The sequence below is a fragment of the Nerophis ophidion genome, linkage group LG23, assembly GCF_033978795.1.
Source record: "Nerophis ophidion isolate RoL-2023_Sa linkage group LG23, RoL_Noph_v1.0, whole genome shotgun sequence".
NCBI classification, from domain to species: Eukaryota; Metazoa; Chordata; class Actinopteri; order Syngnathiformes; family Syngnathidae; genus Nerophis; species Nerophis ophidion.
The window spans coordinates 31,687,574-31,708,021 of record NC_084633.1 but is presented as its reverse complement, the minus strand read 5'-3'; the positions used below and the strand labels follow the sequence as shown (position 1 = coordinate 31,708,021).

General features: G+C 38.8%; 1 protein-coding gene across 3 annotated transcripts in view; it reads left to right on the top strand.

The window, feature by feature from the left end:
* LOC133541071 (vesicle-fusing ATPase) overlaps positions 1-10,617 on the top strand; it is a 104,700-nt gene extending 94,083 nt beyond the window's left edge. For 2 of the 3 annotated variants that reach the window (XM_061884156.1, XM_061884154.1), the window contains 6 exons: positions 260-406; positions 4,824-4,958; positions 5,161-5,274; positions 8,649-8,704; positions 9,048-9,109; positions 10,019-10,617. In XM_061884156.1, the coding sequence (XP_061740140.1) occupies positions 260-406; positions 4,824-4,958; positions 5,161-5,274; positions 8,649-8,704; positions 9,048-9,078 (483 nt within the window). In that variant the 3' untranslated portion in view covers positions 9,079-9,109; positions 10,019-10,617. The remainder of the gene's footprint in view (positions 1-259; positions 407-4,823; positions 4,959-5,160; positions 5,275-8,648; positions 8,705-9,047; positions 9,110-10,018) is intronic. The other variant, XM_061884155.1, reaches the window with a different exon arrangement.
* Positions 10,618-20,448: the final 9,831 nt, after the last annotated feature.

Below are 20,448 nucleotides of genomic sequence, written 5' to 3'. Positions count from 1 at the left end.
CAAACTAAATCAACGCGATTTGTGGTTGCTAAATGCATTATGCTACAGCGTCACGGCGCCCAGGTAAGACATGCACATCAAAAGTTCCTAATCCAAAACAAATCTAGGGTATACATTTTTTCAAGGTTGGCAGGTTTAAAACCGGTTGCTTGGATAAAACGGTCAATAAATTCACTCATTAATTAGATATAATATCATCAAGCAGTAAAAAGTATGGGTCAGGAATGTCGAAATCCAAAGGTATTTTCTTCTATTTTAGGTCTTTGATGATGCTTACAAGTCCCAGTTGAGCTGTGTGGTTGTTGATGACATTGAACGTCTGCTCGACTACGTCCCCATCGGCCCTCGTTTCTCCAACTTGGTCCTACAGGCCTTGTTGGTGCTCCTGAAGAAAGCACCTCCTAAGGTGAGTCCTCTATTGCCTACGCCAGTCAAGTGCGCTGAAATTCATGACTAATATGTGATTTCACATTTTCAGAACTTATGAAGATCTCACATACACATAAGACGATGCCAATAGATTAGAAAAGTTGGTTTTGAATTATACGGCCCCTTTAAACCTGATCATTACCGGAAACAGTGATGCTTCAGGATACAAGTTTAATTGGTTCTGTGATGGAGACAGCGTCAACCATTGAAATTAATTAAAAACAATTTAATTGGTGCTTGGCCCGCCCAAAACAGCACATCTTTGAACATGTAGCATACATTTAGAAAACAAAATAACTAATCAAGTTTTGGATAAGAAATATTGTATGAAAAACAATATGATTAAATGTACTACAAACCACTGCAGTAGTTTTATTAAGTAATGTAATAAAAATCTACAGTATTTACCTTGGAGAGCGGACATTTATTGTATCTCTTTCGAACTGCTTCTACGATAAACACACCATAAATAGCTTCTCGATATTTTCATGGATAAATGTCCGGCGTTTGAATATCATTTGAATGTTTTGGCTTGCGTTATCAATTCCTTCTACCTCAGTATGTTGCAGACTAGCAGCAATACTGCTTCACACTGTCATATTCGATCTCCAGCTATAAGCTATTGTTAGCGAGTAATATTGTCTGTTTTGGTCGGATGTTCAACCAATGGTGGAGAAACCAGTAAACCAAATGTTTGCTCTCGACCTAAAGGATAACAAGTAACCGAGAGACAGCTCATATCTCGAAAAACTTTATCTCTTTGTACCGCTGTTCCGTATTTTATATAGCCGCAAAATTAAATATAACGTACCTGAACATTTTGACAACCCATATAAAAGCTGTAATTATTACATATAATAATACTTATGGTTTTTGATGGTAAATGTCAGAGCAATGTATTTTGCAGTTTATTTATTTTGCTGTTGTGTAGTTGTCATGTCTGTTGATCATGTTTTTGTTTGGCCATGTGCTGTTTGTTTTTTGGACTCCATTAGTTCCTGTTGTTTCACTCCATTGTTTTTTTTCCATGCCAACCCATTAGTTTTCACCTGTACCCATGTCATGCACCTGTTTCCAATCACCACAGTATTATTCAAGCCACAGTTGCCAGGTAGTCAGCCTGGCGACATCACCATCTCTCACCCTCGACAAACCCATGATATCCATGCTGCCTTTTTTCATACCCTTTTCTCGGTCAAAGTAAGTGTTTTCGTTTTAGTTGTTCATAGTTCTGCCATTGTGCAAGTTTTAGTTTATGTCCATAGTTTTGCCTTAGCGCAAGTTTTGTTTTCGCAGCCAAATTTTTGTACCTCTTTGTGAGCGCCTTTTGTTTGTTCCTGTGTTGAGTTAAGATTACATCATGTCCTTACCTTCATGCCGTCTCCGCTCCAATCACTTTGCACCTCGGGAAAACAACCCTCACCCATGTCCAAGTCTTGACAGATGTCACTAGACTGACTACCTTGCAACTGTGGCTTAAATAATACTGTGGTGATTGGAAACAGGTGCGTGACATGGGGACAGGTGAAAACCAATAGGTTGGCATGGAAACAAAACAATGGAGTAAAAAAAACAGGAACTAATGGAGTCCAAAAAACAAACAGCACATGGCCAAACAAAAACATGATCAACAGACATGACAGTAGTATACACACTTCTCAGTTTGAGACAAAACCACGGCATCAATAGTAACAGGATACTGTCAAATACAAAGTGTATATTAAATTTAAAAAAAAAACTTGATGGAAATATTGACACCGTACACAATGATTGTACAGACCACAATTTTGGGGAACTATGCCAGACAATTTGTCTACGAGCATGTGGTCAATCCAGCAGACAGCAGGAGAAACACAATGTTGGACACAAAGTTGAGTGATGACCAACTATTAATGGAACTAGGGTAAGAAATAGGATGTATAGGTCATGGCCATGTACAGTATGGTATCGATGTAGCCTATATGCAGTAGAAATTGTAGAGTTAATACATTTATGATATCAGTCAACCTGTTTATGTCGACATTACGAATGTATATGGTAAGATTTTATCGATATGATTATCTTATCGATATTCCTTATCAATACTGGTATTTAACGGTACTCTTATCGGTACTAAATGTAATTTTTGGAAATAAAGATGTGAAAAATGCATTTTAATTAGCATTTATATTAGCACAAGAGTTTTAACACCTCCAACATGATGTGCTGTAATATCTCAGAACAGGGAAGTCTTTGATCAACACCTGCTTTTTAAGTCTTAAACAAGTAAACTCGGTGGGCAGTGCAAGGTGAAATGCAGTTATGTCATCTTCTTTTAAAGACCACAAAGATCCATCACTTTATTTCTATTCATTGCACTCAGCTGGACCTATTATTTATATATGGTATGCATGTGCAGAACACAGACCTTTTACGTGATAAATCATATCCAATATATCATATGAATCAATACAATCAATTAGCATGTTATGTTGGTGTGCATTTTGTAACGATAGGAATTATTTGTGTTTACGTTGCACACAGACGTATTTAAGTGACGGACCGGAAGCCAAAGTGTTGATAGCTACCGATGTATCTGCATGTTTAGTGTGTATTATATGAATTAAAAAAGCAAGTAGATGTAATGCTCAATTGCCCGGTTTGTAGTCAAGAGACAAAACAAACTGACACATGTTTACGCCAGGTGTGTTTAAAATGCCACGCAAACACGACGCAATGGAGTGACGTCAGACGGCAACCAGAGACCTGTCAGTCACAGCGGATGCTATATTGCTTCAAAGCAACTTCATGGATTATTATATTACCTCAATTTTTCATGAGTGGATTAATATTGGCCTGTGGATTAATGGATCGGTAGGACGACGGTTGATAAAACGCGGTCGTGACTTGTCGCGAGTAAAGCCCGTTCAATTCGAATTCACAGAGCGTGCATGACTTTGAGGAACTTTTGAGGAGAAAATATAGTTGTGTTTAGGGTTGTCTCGGCCGCCGATATTTGCTAAAAAATGCGTATCGGCAAGGCATGGGAAAATGCCGATCCAGATCCAGTTTTTAAAAAAACTCTGGTCTGTGTTTTCCAACGCACCGATTTAAATAATACATTCCACTCTTCTGCTGCTTCCTACACTCCGTTCCGCATTTTCCAGCACACCTTCAAAACATCCACAAGTCTGTGTTCTAACTGTTAAGATGGCCGTATGAATTAAAAGTTACGGTAAAAATGTCAGCTGTGTGGGATTATTTTACACTAAAAAACAAAAAAGATGAAGAGGTGGAGTGAAAAACATGCCACAATAAAGTCAAGCGTGGTGGTAAAGTTGTAAGACATTTTAATGAGTCTTGCGAGTGAGAGGCTTTTTTACACTCATCATAGATGAACACAGGAGCAGGCTGACACCTGAGCATCTTGAAGTGCTCGTCTTTTTTAGAAAAATTCTCCCTATTATGCTTGGACTTCAATTGTTTGCCCCCCTGACTGGGGCAAACGAAGGGAGTGTGTAGATATATATATATATATTTTTAAAGTTTACACTTTTTCAAGAGCAAGTATTGATGCTGGAGCAAGTATTGATGCTGAGTTATAGACATTTTATCCCACTCAGGTTGTTTGTGTGTTTTGCTTTTTTTTTTAATAATGTTTACAGCATTATCTGCACTTTATACTGTTCACTTTTTTACTGTTTAATGATGCCATTTCTGTTTGTCATGCATAATTTTTGATATTTTGTGTTTATCCTTGAATACCAACTATTGTGTATTATTCAAAGTCACCTAATTCAGCTGGCTAGTTGTTATCAAGAGTACTAAAATCATTTCCAGCATGAATCTGACAACTAAGTAGGCTAAATAACTTTAAACTTTAATACATGCTTGGATAGGCCAGTATCGGTATCAGATGGAAAGTGCAAAAACAATATCGTATCGGATCAGAAGTGCAAAAACCTGGATCGGGACATCCCTAGTTGTGTTACATACTTTTGTGTGGTGTTGCTTCCTTATTTGTCATTACTCAAAGCTGATTTTACTGTGTAGCAGGGGCAGCTGAACTGAATGTCATAATTATGTTGGTTAGCTGGAACAAAAAAAAAGGTTGCAGTATATTTATTCCAGAATCTTCCTAATTAGGAACCTGTACCAAAGTATTTCTCCTCGACACCAATCTCAACAAGGTCCTCTTTTCTTTGAGGTTAGACATTTCAGCCGTTTTTTCGTCTTCCGTTCTCAAAACAAAATGCTCCATTAAAATTTTGCACACACGGAGGAAAACATGTCAACAAGGTACTTTATTATTGGCCTAAATCACCAGTCAAGATGCGAGCAATGGCGATTTTCAGTTATGTTGACATCCAGTCAGCCACCCATAAGGCTCCCTCTGTAATTGATTCCTCCTGCAGGGTCGGAAGCTGCTCATCATCGGCACCACCAGCAGGAAGGACGTCTTGCAGGAGATGGAGATGCTGGACGCCTTCAGCACCACCATTCACGTCCCTAACATCTCCACTGGGGAGCAGCTGGTTGACGCTTTAGAGGTACAGGCCACGCGTCACCTGATTATTTACGATGTGTGACCCATCCTAACTGGGTGAAAGCTGCAGAGTAAATACAAGCACAAGCCACAACAACCTTGCCTTTTAAATATTAAAGAACTGAAAAACGTTGATGTGTTCACCTTGCAGGTTCTCATAGGCACTTCTGTACTGAATCTGCACTTAATGCTTTTTTTTTTTGCAGCTGTTGGGGAGCTTCACAGATAAAGAACGGGCCAGCATTGCTCAGCAGCTCAAAGGCAAGCGAGTTTGGATTGGCATCAAGAAGCTCCTGGTGCTGATCGAGATGTCACTGCAGGTACATGTGGCATCCAGATAGCAAATAGTTTTGTGAAAATTTTAACTTGTTTAAGTCGGGGTCCATGTTAATCAATTCATGGTAAAGTTACATTGTTTACAGCGTGGCATCGCAACAAAATTAGGCATAATAATGTTTTAATCCCACCACTGTATATATCGGTATCGGTTGATATCGAAATCGGTTATTAAAGGGGAACATTATCACAATTTCTGAATAGTTAAAACCAATAAAAATCAACATGGCGGATAGCGCAGAAAGGTATAGCATAGTAGCTCGGATTCAGACTCGGATTTCAGCGCAGTAAGCGATTCAACAGATTACGCATGTATTGAAACGGATGGTTGGAGTGCGGAGGCAGGTACTGAAAACAAAATTAAAGAAGAAACAGAAGCTTTTGAGCCATATCACGACAGACAGCGGCACGGGAGGAAGCGCGGACGAATTCGGCGATCGCCTTCTAACCAACGATTGGTATGTGTTTGTTTGGCATTAAATGTGGGTGGAGGGAAAGGCTGGATGCAAATATACAGTTGTGATCAAAATGATTCAACCGCCACACAATTTTGGTGTTTTAGCAAGTTGGACATTTATTCCGTATTTTGTTTATAGTCATATCAAATAAAGATGTGTCAAATAGACAAATGCAACTTAAATTGTAACACTGTATTTTACAAAATACCAAAAAAGGACATTTTTCTTAATATCTCATTGACAAAATGATTCAACCCCCTAGTTACATGCATCTTTAGTACTTAGTAGAACACCCTTTGGCAGTAATTACATCCTTCAAACGTGATACATAACCGGACACAAGCTTCTTGCAACGATCTACAGGTATTTTAGCCTATTCCTCTTGGGCAAAAGCCTCCAGTTCATTCATATTCTTGGGCTTGCGTGCTGCAGCTGCCTTCTTCAAGTCCCACCACAGGTTTTTTATAGGATTTAGGTCTGGCTGGGACAAAACCTGCGTTCCCCCCTCTGCAATGTCTTTTTGTAGTTCCTCAGCTGTTACCCGGGGGTTTTTCACCACTGTACGCTTCAAATACCGGACAGGAGTTGCACACAGCATCCTCTTTCTACCACGCCCAGGTAGTGTTTCCACTGTGCCTTTAGCTTTAAACTTGCGAATTATGCTCCCAACTGTGTCTCTTGGAATGTGTAATGTCTTTGCTATTTTCTTATATCCATATCCTTTCTTATGATGAGAAATTACCTCTTCTCTTGACTTCTTTGACCACTCCCTGGACTTCACCATGTTGCAAATGCACCATTGACCATCTACAAGAAGCTGAGCATCACAGTCTCTTTCAATCAGTTTAATTGTTTCTCGTTATGGTTCTAATCACATCTACAGGTGTTTTCAACACCTGATTGAAAAGACCTTATTCAACTTCTGTTCTTAAGAGTTATGATCTTCAAGGGGTTGAATAATTTTGTCAATGAGATATTAAGAGAAATGACACTGTTTGGTATGTTACAAAATATAATGTTGTAATTCAAGTTGCATTTGTCTATTTAATGCATCTTTATTTGATTTGACTATAAACAAAATATGGAATAAATGTCCAACTTGCTAAAACACCAAAATTGTGTGGGAGTTGAATAATTTTGATCACAACTGTAGCTACAAATGAGGCATAATGATGCAATATGTACATACAGCTAGCCTAAATAGCATGTTAGCATCGATTAGCAATATGTCTGATTAGCACTCCACATAAGTCAATAACATCAACAAAACTCACCTTTGTGATTTCGTTGACTTTATCGTTGAAAATGCATCTGCTTTGAGGGTCGCAGGATATCCACACATTCTTGCCATCTCTTTCGTAGCATAACTGTCGTCGGTAAAGTTTGCAGAACAAACGAGGGACTTTCGCATCTTTTGGCCACTGGTGCAACTTGAAACCGTCTCTGTTCGTGTTGTTACACCCTCCGACAACACACCGACGAGGCATGATGTCTCCAAAATACCGGAAAACAGTCAAAAAAACGGAAAATAACAGAGTTGGTGTGTGTAATGTGTTTGAGAAAATGGCGGATCGCTTCACGATGTGACGTCACAGGTGAAAGGTCATTGCTCCGACAGGCGAACAATTGAAAGGCGTTGAAATCGCCAAATTCACCCTTTTGGAGTTCGGAAATCGGTTGAAAAAACATATGGTCTTTGTTCTGCAACATCAAGGTATATATTGACGCTTATATAGGTCTTACAAATCTAGACTCCAAACATCCCAGAATAAGATCACACCTCAATCCAACCCACTTCTCCAAAGTGGGCTGGCTCAGGGTGGAGGACAGAGTAAAACAACTTGCACTGAGCCTAGTCTATAAAATCCGCTACACCTCCTTGATACCGAAGTACATGTCAAACTACTTCCTTAACGTAAATGACCGCCATAACCACAACACCAGGGGGAGCTCCACAAACCACGTTAAACCCAGATTCCGATCTAACAAAGGTCTTAACTCATTCTCTTTCTATGCCACATCAATGTGGAATGCACTCCCAACAGGTATAAAAGTGCATCTCTATCCTCCTTCAAAACCGCTCTAAAACAACACCTCCAGGCAACTTCAACACTTTACTAATACCCTCCTCCATTCACATCCCATCTCCCCGGATTATAAACAACTCAAATGTACTTCTAATGTATATACTTGTTCTTATGCTATCTGAACTCACTATATTCTCTGCTGGCTGTACATATCCTACTAAATAAGACTTACACTGTTTCAATGTCCACATTTCTCTGTTGATGCAATTGTTGATGACTGAAGTACTGATATCAACCAAAGCTCCTCATCCCACCCCCCGGATTGTAAATAATGTAAATAATTCAATGTACATACTATGATGATTAACTTGCGTGATGACTGTATTATGTTGATAGTATATAGTTGTACCATGAATTGATTAACGTGGACCCCGACTTAAACAAGTTGAAAAACTTATTCGGGTGTTACCATTTAGTGGTCAATTGTACGGAATATGTACTGAACTGTGCAATCTACTAATAAAAGTATCAATCAATCAATCAATCAATGGTGATAATGTTCCCCTTTAAGAGTTGTACAATATCGGAATATCGGATATCGGCAAAAAAGTAATTATCGGATAGCTCTAGTTATTATGCTAGCTTTTTTGGCCATTTTAGCAGGTAAACACCTCAGTCATATATTTTGGTACTGTTAGCATGCTAACTTCATCATGTTATCATGCTAGCTTTTATACCTCATTTCGCAAGAGTAACACAGCGCGCACACTGGCAGCATTTCAGTTCGTCTTTGGCTTTTCAGCATCCAAATGCAATTTCTGCTTAAGTTGCTTTTTACAGTGTATTAATGATACTTCACTTTTCCTCCTCCAGATGGACCAAGAGTACAGAGTGACAAAGTTCCTGTCCCTGCTGCGAGATGAGGGGGCGTAAGTACACTTATGTTAAAAAAAAATAATAAAAATCATCATGCATCAGCACCATCAGTTTATCTGACTGCTTCCCCGCCATACCTTCCGCCATCATATGTGTTTGTCTCGACATTCATATTGTTGGCAGACAACTTTCTGTGTACATGTTGCAGACCTTTGTGCTGATGCTCTAGGTTCCATTCCTGGCCACCAGCCATTGTGTCCAGTATATAAAAACTACCCCAAACAACTAACATGAGTGTTGTTACTAACTGTTTATCTGACTTCCACAAAGTACTCCCACAAAGGCTTGTAGGCTCTCCTCACCGATGACTGACCTGTACGATTTATTTTGCACCAGGTTGAATGAAGGCAATCAAATCCGAATTTAGGCTGTCAGTCAGTGGCTCGCTCAGTGCATGGGTAAGGTCCACATAAATGAGCAAATGCTCAGAAAATATTCCCTGAGTGGTTAATGAGTAGTTTCTCTCCGTAGAGTAGTATTGTGTGTTGTTCATTTTGACAACCAGCATCCTGTGCAGGGGACATTTTTGTTTGTTTGTTTTGTTCTTGTAAGTAGTCAAATGCAGAGGATGCTGGCTCTCAGGAAAACACTGTATGTACTAGCCAAAATATATGTGTGTTTATCCTTGTCTCACCTATTTGATAGATAATGTAAAATGTGATAATTAATTCACTCTCAGTGTGAACAAAAATCATATATAGGTTAATTTGTGTCTTTATTACAAAACCTATCTAAGCTGCTTTCAGCAGTCCTTTTCAATTAATACCATAGAAAATGGCCAACCCATATTTTTTTTTTAAGACATTATAAAAGGCCTGAATAATTTTAAACACATGATGATAACCACAAATATAAGTGTTTGTCTTACATGTAGTAATCATTTGTGGACGGACAAGAGCCAGCATTAAAGATTTAACAAGCGTGCGCGCTACCACGACGAGAATCAATTGACAAAAATGTGATGCCTTCCCTAAAATATTTTTTGGCAGCCGGGTCTGACTTTTACACACACATTTTATGTCCTAGGGACACAAATGACAATATTTTCGGTTTAATGGCCCTTCTTTGATGATATTAACTGTAATATTTGATTACAAAGTGAGGTCTATTTGCTTGTATGCAGCAAATTGCAATTGTATAAAAGCAGCACTTTGTATTTGCTGCCTTGCCAAACAAATCAATCGTCTCGCTAATTCATTCATCCACAATTGCCCGTTTTTGTCTGTGCTCTGCTGAGTTTTTATTTTTATTTTTATCTTTTTTACGAAACTCAAAGTCTTCCTCTGTGTGCCTATTCCATTACGCAGTGGCCGCAGCTTCTACGAGTAGAGTTGGGCCATCTCAGCGCCAACGCGCCGCCAAAGTGATGCAATGCCGAAGACGAAAGGAAATGAAGATGTCCTCCCTCTGTCGGGCTCTCGAAAACACCGCGAAACACGGCACAATCCCTCCCCTTATCTCAGCATGTTCCTGTAGGCAATATCACCGCTCATGTGTCACCCCCCCATCACCAAGGTATATGTGTTAACAGATCTCTGGAACCTACTGTTTTCAAAGATCTGTAAAGATATCGCAATAGAAGATTGTAAAAAAAAAAAAAATTAAATGTGCTGTTTCTGTGTATCGTGCGGAGAAAAAAGTAAGCTATATATGTTTGTAGCTTTTTGTATAGTACGTGTTGTATTTGTAGCCAAATTATACTAAGTATGACTCCAACAAGGCAGTACAAATAATGCATTGAAAAACAAAATATGTGTAAATCCTTTAAATGTATGTCATTTCTTCACGGCTTAAAGTAAGCCTAACGTACAAAGTATATATAACTAAAAATCAGTATATTGAGAACGATATCAGTGATCCTTCCTGTACACACACACACACATATATATATATATATATATATATATATATATATATATATATATATATATATATATATATGTATATATACATATATATATATATATATGTATATGTATGTATATATGTATACATACATATATATGTATATACATACATATATATGTAAATATATACATATATATGTATAGAAATATACATACATATATATGTATGTATATACATACATACATATATGTACAGTATATAAATATACATATATACATGTATATCTATATATAAGTATGTATATATAGGTATTTATACATATATATGTGTATATATACATACATATATATGTATGTATATATATGTATATACATACATATATGTGTGTATATATACATACATATATATGTATGTATATATACATACATATATGTAAATATACATACATATATGCATGTACATATACATGTATATGTATGTATATACATACATACATATATGTATATAAATATACATATATATACACATACACTCATATATATGTGTGTGTGTATATACATATATATATATATATATATATATATAAATATAAATAAATAAAGGTATGATTTGTTCACCTGCAGGGATCCTGACTTCCCCAGGTTGCTGTTACAGGGGAAGTGAGTGTTGGATTGTTTCCGTGCAGTTCGGTACAGTTTAGTCAAACTTGTGCAGATCTGGCATCGTCAGTGTTTAAATGAAATGCAAATCAGCACTTTTAGGGTTGGAGATGCAACAAGTGCTGAACAAAAAATATGAGTACTTATTCTCAATGGTTCTTTTAGAAAGTTCAGCTTGTGTCTGCTTGTGCATGTGTGGGAGCCTAAACACTGCATGTGTCCAATGGATGTATGCATATGAGTGTGTATAGTTGTGTGTGTGCGTGTGTGTGTGTGTGTGTGATCTATTTGGTGTTTTTAAATTTTTTTCTTCTGATGTTACTGAAAAGTGAGTACCCACATTTTTTTATTTATCTTTGTAAGAGACAATAATGCAGAGATAATCATGAGTATACTTCAGAGTAGTCCGGGTACAGCTTGGATAGCGGTATTTGCAGTAGTCCTGTGTATTGTGGTGCCAGCTGTGCGTAAAGTCGTTTTTAGTGGACAGTAAATCTATGCAGCTTTCCAAGCTGTACGGGGACTACTCTAAAGTGTGTGTAGTATTGTCTCTTGAGAAGATAAGCTGTAATAAAAACGGTTGCTCGCTTTTGTGCAATACGAGTGTTTAGTTCTTGATGTCCAAGGTTTTTGTGTTCAAGCCAGTGACTATAAGTGTGTGTGCGTGTGTAAATATATATATAAACAGTACTATGTCTATTTCCAGATGTATTATTGCAATTAAATGCAGTGATGCACAGAAACAAACAAACATTCTGCTGTTTACTTCCTGATTGAGCGGTCTGTCCAAGAGGACAATTGGTATTTAAAAAAAAAAAAAGATTTGTTGTACATACTAGTATAAGGTTCGATACAAGAGATGTGTTCAAAAACTGTGCCTCTACAAATCCAACAACAGCAGGGCTAAAATACAGGAATGAGAGAGCCAAATTGCGATTGCTCGACCACAAAGAAGAGACCATCAATTTCTGCAATCAGTAGCGTGCGCTCTGACAAGAACAAGGCATTACATTACATAAAATGTTTTGCACTGTGAAGCCACACTAAAGACTCTGCTTCTAAGTGCTGCAAACAGTCAGTTAACTGCCGTAATTTAATGTTGCAATTCTATGCTGACGAGCATTAATTATGTTTTTTTTAACACATTTACAATTGAGTATGTTTATCGTTACAATACCAATTTTTATTGGTATTTGGGAATACCTTAGTGGTACCAATTTTTTTTTTCTTGTATATGTAAATACAGCCTTATATTGCGCCCTAAAAGTGTTTGTACTGTAAGCATTGTACTTATTACACACTTGCTATATGTAAGGTATATCTCAGTTGTAGTTTTCATTACCATATTTGGAGGTGTCAAAATCAGCATGTAAAATTGCTAATGCTAATCAGTAGCATGTATATGCAAAGCCAATGTAGATTAGCATCAAGCTAGTGCGTTTTGGAAAAGTGGAGTCTTACTTGACTTTTGAGCACTTTCTATCAGGCATACCTGCTTTGTTGGCATGGAAAATTGTAATATTAACAGGGACGGCGTGGCGCCGTTGGGGGAGTGGCTGTGCCAGCAATCTAAGGGTTCCTTGGTCAATCCCCACTTTCTTTCATCCCAGTCTTGTCCGTTGTGTCCTTGAGCAAGACACTTCACCCTTGCTCCTGAGGGGACCTGGTTAGCGCCTTGCATGGCAGCTCCCGCCATCAGTGTGTGAATGGGTGAATGTGGAAATAGTGTCAAAGTGCTTTGAGTTCCTTAAAAAGGTAAAAAAGCGCGATATAAGTATAACCCATTTACCATTACCTAGAGGAAGTTTGGCTGAGTACGCACTGAGTGTTCCTTGAGGGATTGTGTTTGATTGTTTAGTCTGTGATGAGGTGGCGACTTGTCCAGGGTGTACGACGCCTTCCACCCGATTGTAGCTGAGATAGGCACCAGCGCCCCCCGCGACCCCAAAGGGAATAAGCGGTAGAAAATGGATGGGTGGACGTTTAGTATGCAACCGGACGTGACCTGACGTCACAAGCAACAAAGGCAACGTTTTATTTTACATGAATCGATACTCGGTAAAACCGACAGAATTTGGCGGGTGCCTATAAAAGCAGCTAAACCTCTAATTATAATGCACTAAGACTTGTCGGGATTATAATTATTCTATCTTTTTTCGTCCCTGAATGTCTTCTTCCACATTCTTCCACACCATACAAAATGTTCCATTCCAAGAATTTAGTTTTCCCTAAATTCCAAATTTTCTGCTCCAACAATGGCCATCGAAATGATTGGCGAAACCACGCCATTGGTCGAAAAACACCTGCAAAAATGTCCGGATCTTATAAAACATTACTCACCAAACTGACATCCTAACTTCTCCTTTGGTCTGGTAATCATCGCAAAGCCGTTCATTTCTTCTTTGAGCGCACCTGTCACACACGGCTTAACTTGGTAGCAGCAACATAATCCCCCATATTGATTGGGTTATACCCTCAATTGCCAGATGGATAGTTATTTTTTTTTGCCTCCAATCCCTTAAAGACCTGTCGCCTGCCAATTAAAGCACTAACTCTGGTTCCCAAGAATTATCCAGTGTTTAGCAGGGATAGAGCGAAATCGTTGAATCTTTATCGTCCCTATGATTGCTGCTTCGATTTGATCCCCAATGTCAAATCCCCTTCTTACAAACTAAACAATGTTTCCAAACCAATTTAATCCTCCACTTGATGTCGGACATGTTTATCTATGGTCCTTCCCTTTTGGTGCTGGTGGTTTTTGTTGTTGCATTGATTAATGTGGTCATAAAAACAACACTGAAGAATACGTATCCCTAAAACTACTTTTTGTGTTTGCAAGCCTTAAAAAAAGCTTATATTTTTAGTGAAACTTACAAGGATGCCTTATTTCAGGCATTCTTAGCCATTTTTCATATGTGGTTTAGGGTTTATGTTTAAATAACTGTCACATTGAGTGTGACAATATACTGTCATAGGGAGTAAAACCTAATTTTTGTATTTGCAAACCTTACAAAAACAACTGATTCTAGTAAAACTCGCATAAATTCAACATTACAGGCATTTTTAGACATAATGCATGTTTGGTTTTGAAGTTATGTTTGTATAACTTTCATATTTAGTATCAATCAATCAATCAATGATTATTTATATAGCCCTAAATCACTAGTGTCTCAAAGGGCAGCACAAACCACAACAACATCCTCGGTAGAGCCCACATAAGGACAAGGAAAACACACCCAGTGGGACGTCGGTGACAATGATGACTATGAGAAACCTTGGAGAGGACCGCATATGTGGGCAACCCCCCGCCCCCCTAGGGGACCGAAAGCAATGGATGTCGAGCGGGTCTAACATGATACTGTGAAAGTTCAATCCATAGTGGATCCAACACAATTGTGAGAGTCCAGTCCAAAGTGGATCCAACACAGCAGAAAAATTCCTGTCCACAGTGGAGCCAGCAGGAAACCACCACAAGCGGAGGCGGATCAGCAGCGCAGGGATGTCCCAGCCGATACACAGGCGAGCGTTCCATCCTGGGTCCCGGCTTTGGACGAGCAGTCCATCATTTATGTACGCCAAGAAAATGTGTCTCCGGTCATTATACAACATGAAATGTACAGATGATCAAAAGCATTGCTTTGGGTAGAAATGTGACACCAACAACATCCTTTCAATCAAGGCATAAAAGTAACAATCCACATTTCTTATTCTATGACAAAAACGGACATGTTGCCTCCATCTTTACACGGCACATACAGTAGCTCCACCCCCTCTGAAGTCATGGGCAACTGCACTTTAAAAAAAAAAATGTTGCCTATCCTTCACAATCATTATGAGAAACAATACGACAAATTATAGTTTTTAAATGCATCCTAGATATTAAATAAACATAAATAAAGTCTTCTTACGGCAGAGCCAATGAAAAATCTTACTATTCCGCTCATAAAATCTGATAACCATTAAAAAAGTGCCAGCAATACTCATCTCACATTTTGTGAGTTGATTATTAACCAAGTATTAGTGATATTGTTACTATACCGTATTTCCTTGAATTGCCGCCGGGGCGCTAATTCGTTTAAAACCTCTTCTGCACTTACCAAAGGCATGCGGTAAAAGTAAGCATGTGCTAATTATTTTAAAACCTTTTCTCACTCTGGCACTTACCAAAGTTATGCAGTAAAAATTTGAGTGTGATGTAATCTTGGACCTTAAATCCTACTGAATAGCTCTTAATCTTCTTCCCTTTATGCGATTTCAAATCACCGGTATTGAAATCAGCCTCCTCCATTTTGAAAATGATGACAGGGGAAGTGTCACTCGTGACGTCACGAGTTTGACCAGGCGGTAATATTCTTTTGGGTAGCGAGTATGACCCGGCAGTAATTCAAGGCAGGCGCTTACTATATGCCCTGCGGAAATTCAAGGAAATACGGTAAGCGCTAACGTAGACAAACTAGTTATAGCGGCGCCGTGATCACTTCCGTGTGTCCCTGTGTTGACATCATCGAGTGGTCTGCTGCTTCCTTGCTTCCCTGCTCCCTGTAAGTTTATTCTAGATCATAAATCATGACTCTCACCTGGACGGAAGAAGTCTGAGTAAGTATTCCGACAAGTTGGTACACTTTGACAGCCATTTAGGACCCGAAAATGTCCAGAACTGTTACGGCGCACGCGCAGTTTGCTTCTCCCTTCTCGGTTGTAAGCTTCGCAAGACACGCCCCCGCGCTTGCCGTACAGATCGCGCCCACACGGTGCCGCAGCTGGAGGCGATCAGCAATCAGCGTACCTAGACCTGATGTGAGGGAGCTGAACAAAGGACCAGTGGACCCGAGGATTCAGGCAGGAACTAAGTTTCTGAATGGCGTACCGTAAGCCGAAGCCTTATGCTCTCTCTCTCTCTGGTTTCCCTCTGTATCTGACGTCCTTGTTTGTTCTCCCTCAGTGCCTTCCCAAGTCTCCTCGTTGTGATCTCTTGTCGTTCCAGCTTTTGTGATTTGGGTTTCCTTCCTCGATCCTCGACCCCTGCTCGGACACGGACTACGCTGCCTCGCTCCTACCCTCGACCCCCTTGCCTGTTCACGGACTGTCCTACTTCTTTGTCCCTCCTCTCGCTCTCCTCAACATCACGGTAATACACGACAATCAATTCCACACTTGGTCTTACACCACACACTCTTGTATTTTGGTCACACACTCCATTCTATTGTTTAGTAGTATTGTTTATTGTTATTATATATATTTATTAACTATATATATATATATATATATATATATATATATATATATATTTAATAAATCATAGAACATCACTTTCCCCTGGTGTCTGAGCCGTCAAAGACTCTTGGTCATGAAGGATATGAGTCGTTCTTCTCCTAAATGGGAATACATGAACATCCCAGCAGTCGGCATCCTATTGACAGCAGACCTTGTGCAGTAAGTGATGTATTTATTATGTTTGTTGTCACTCATAAAGTCTTTAGTAAACATTGTGATACGTTTTTGAAATGAATGTGCCGCGTATGCTTGAAATGCTCAAAATACGTCAATATTAAATGTTAATATAAATGTGCCTGAACGGCGAAATTGTCTTTCATCTTAACTTGATAGAATACAATCTTCAAATCTTCACTAAAGCCCCGACCATGATCGTGTGGCCCCCCTCGTGGTATCAGCCCTAAACAAACTTATGATCCATGCTGCTCTTTTTCATGCTCTCTTCTCGTTCCAAGTAAGTTTTCTTTATTCATGCCAGTTTGCAAGTTTTGTTTTATATGTCCATAGTTTTGCCTTTATGGTAGTTTTGTTTTCAGAGCCAAGTTTTGTACCTCCGCTCTGAGCGCCTTTTGTTTATACCCTTTGTTTTTGCAGTACTTTCGAGTTAACATTAAAAGATGTCGTGTCCGATCCAGTCGCTCTGCACCACGGGAAAACAAACCCCACCAAATTCCACGTCATGACAAGTAGCTAGTACACAGGAACACATGTATGGAGCTAAGAGAGGTAGAGAGACGGAAAAGTTTTTGACAGGAATGAAAGGAAAAAAGAAGTCGCCAGCGGCAAGGAAAAGAAGTGACCCGGAAGTACGGCAAAGCAGACATGAACTTTAGATTGACCATTTCAATAGGAAATGAGGAAAGACCGGCGTGTTTTTTTTTACTACCCTTTGCAACATACTACATCCTGTGAGATGTTGTTTTTTCTACTGTTCCTGCAATAACAAGAAAGTACAGACTCCAGATTAACATTGAATTAGAGTTAAAGGTCACAATATCAAATTTGAAGACCAGATTTATGGGAATGTGTAGTGCAATAAAAGGCTAATTGCAGCCACTAAACACAAGCAGAATCATATTTTTTTTTACATGTTTATATAAAACAGACAAATGGTGGGAAATATACCCAGATTGTCCTCTGGGTATATTATACATTCAGGGAAAGAACATATAAATAAGCACTTTCACCCTTTCTGGTAGGCAATAATATTAGCCTTATTGAGGCAGATTTTGTCCAAAACAACAACAAAAAAATAAATAAAGCTATAAAGTGACCAATGTTTACAGTTTTCAATGTTACTATTCATAAAAATGCACTTTTTTTTGGTGTATTTACAACCACACTGACTTATCATTGTTGTTTAAATGTTACAAATTCACTTAAAGCAGTGGTTCTCAACTTTTTTTCAGTCATGTACCCCCTGTGAACATTTTTTTAAGTCAAGTACCCCCTAATTGGAGCAAAGCATTTTTGGTAAAAAAAAAATTTTTTAAAAAAGAGATCAAAAAGTAAAATACAGCACTATGTCATCAGTTTCTGATTTATTCAATTGTATAACAGTGCAAAATATTGCTCATTTGTAGTGGTCTTTCTTGAACTATTTGGAAAAAAAGATATGAAAATAACTAAAAACTTGTTGAAAAATAAACAAGTGATTCAATTATAAATAAAGATTTCTACACATAGAAGTAATCATCAACTTAAAGTGCCCTTTTTGGAGATTGTAATAGAGGGTTCATGAACTTAATTCTAAACATTTTTTCACAGAAAAAGAAATCTTTAACATCAATATTTATGGAACATGTCCACAAAAGATCTAGCTGTCAACACTGAATATTGCATTGTTGTATTTCTTTTCACAGTTTATGAACTTACATTCATATTTTGTTGAAGTATTATTCAACAAATATATTTATAAAGGATTTTTGAATTGTTACTAATATTAGAATATTTTTTTAGAAAATCTCACGTGTCCCTTGGCATACCTTCAAGTACCCCCAGGGGTATGCGTACCCAGATTTGAGAACCAAAGACTTAAAGGACATGCACATTGAAAAAGTTGTTACAGATGTCATCTCGGCTCATTCTATCAATCTACTTTGGTCATTTATTGGATCATCTCAATAATGTAATGCGCGTATTGTAAAAGTAAAGAAATCAATATCACAGACAGAAAATAATGGAGAAGCACTGTGGTATATAGGTGATGAGGATACACTGCAAACTATTTGCCAATTGCTAAGATTAAACATTTTATTTCTAGAAATGTCCCAGTTTTAAGAGCTATATACTAATGTGTTGGCCTTTGAACTTACTTCATAATCATAATTTTAGCATGAATAATAACATTTTGTCTATTCTATTCTATTTTTTTCAATTGAGAAACTAACTTCAAATAAGATATATATATATATATGTATATATGTATGTATGTACATATATATGTATGTATTTATGTACACCGAACACAAATATAAACGTAACACTTTAGTTTTTTCTTCCATTTTTCATGAGTGAAACTCAAAAGCTCTAAACACTTTAACTAGAGTACCTTGAAGGTAGAAAAGCGCTATACAAGTATATTATTATTTATTTTTTATTACTATGTACACAAAAGACTAATTCCTCTCAAATATTACCCACAAATTTGTCTAAATATGTGTGGTGAGCGCAATGCCACCGATGTCGCAAGTTTTGAGTGAGCGTGGAGTTGGAATGTCTACCAGAGCTGTTGCCCATGAATTGAATGTTTATTTCTCTGCCATAAGCTGTTTCCAAAGGCATTTCAATTTGGCAGTACATCCAACCGGCCTCACCACCATAGACCACCTGGGACCACACCAGCCCAGGACCTCCACGTGCAGCAGAGGCATCTCCATGATTGTCTGAGACCAGCCACCCAGACAGCTGCTGCAACGATTGGTTTGCACAACCAAAGAATGTCTGCACAAACATTCTCAGGGAAGCTCGTCTGCATGCTCGTCGTCCTCATCAGGGTCTCGACCTGACTGCAGTTTGTCATCGTAACCGACTTGAATTCACAGATGCTCACATTCGATGGCGTCTGGCACGTTGGAGAGGTGTTCTCTTCACGGATGAAGCCCAGTTTTCACTGTTCAGGGCAGATGTCAGACAGTGTGTGGCGTTGTGTGGGAGAGAGGATGTCAACATTGGGAATGGAGTGGCCCATGGAGCGGGTGGGGTTATGGTATGGGTAGGCGTATGTTATGAATGAGCCATTCACCCGAGACCATCACCTCATGTTGCAACATGACAATCCATGGCCCCATGTTGCAAAGATCTGTACACAATTCCCGGAAACATCTCAGTTTTTGCATGGACAGCATCCTCACCCGACATGTCACCCATTGAGCATGTTTGGGATGATGTGAAACGGCATTCCACTTCCTGCCAATATCCAGAAACTTGGCAGAGCCATTGAAGAGGAGTGGGCCAACATTCCACAGAACACAATCAACAACCTCATCAACTCTATGTGAAGGAGATGTGTTGCACGGTGTGAGGCAAATGGTGGTCACACCGGATACTGACTGCTTCTCTGACCCCCCAATAACGCAAAACTGCACATATCAGCGTGGCCTTTTACCGTGGGCAGCTTAAGGCACACCAATCATGCTGTTTAAACAGCATCTTGATATGCCACACCTGTGAGCTGGGATGGACTATCTTAGCAAAGAAGAAATGCTCACTAACACAGATTTGTGAAAAATATTTGAGAGGAATAGTTATTTTAGGTGTATTGTAAAAGTTTTGCACGTTTGAGTTCAATTCATGAGAATGGGAGTAAAAACAACGATCCCTAGGGAGGTGTTTAGGGCACACCCAACTGGTATGAGGCCACGGGGAAGACCCAAGACACGTTGGGAAGACTACGTCTGCCGGCTGGCCTGGGAACGCCTCGGAAATGAGCTGTACGAAGTGGTTGGGGAGAGGAA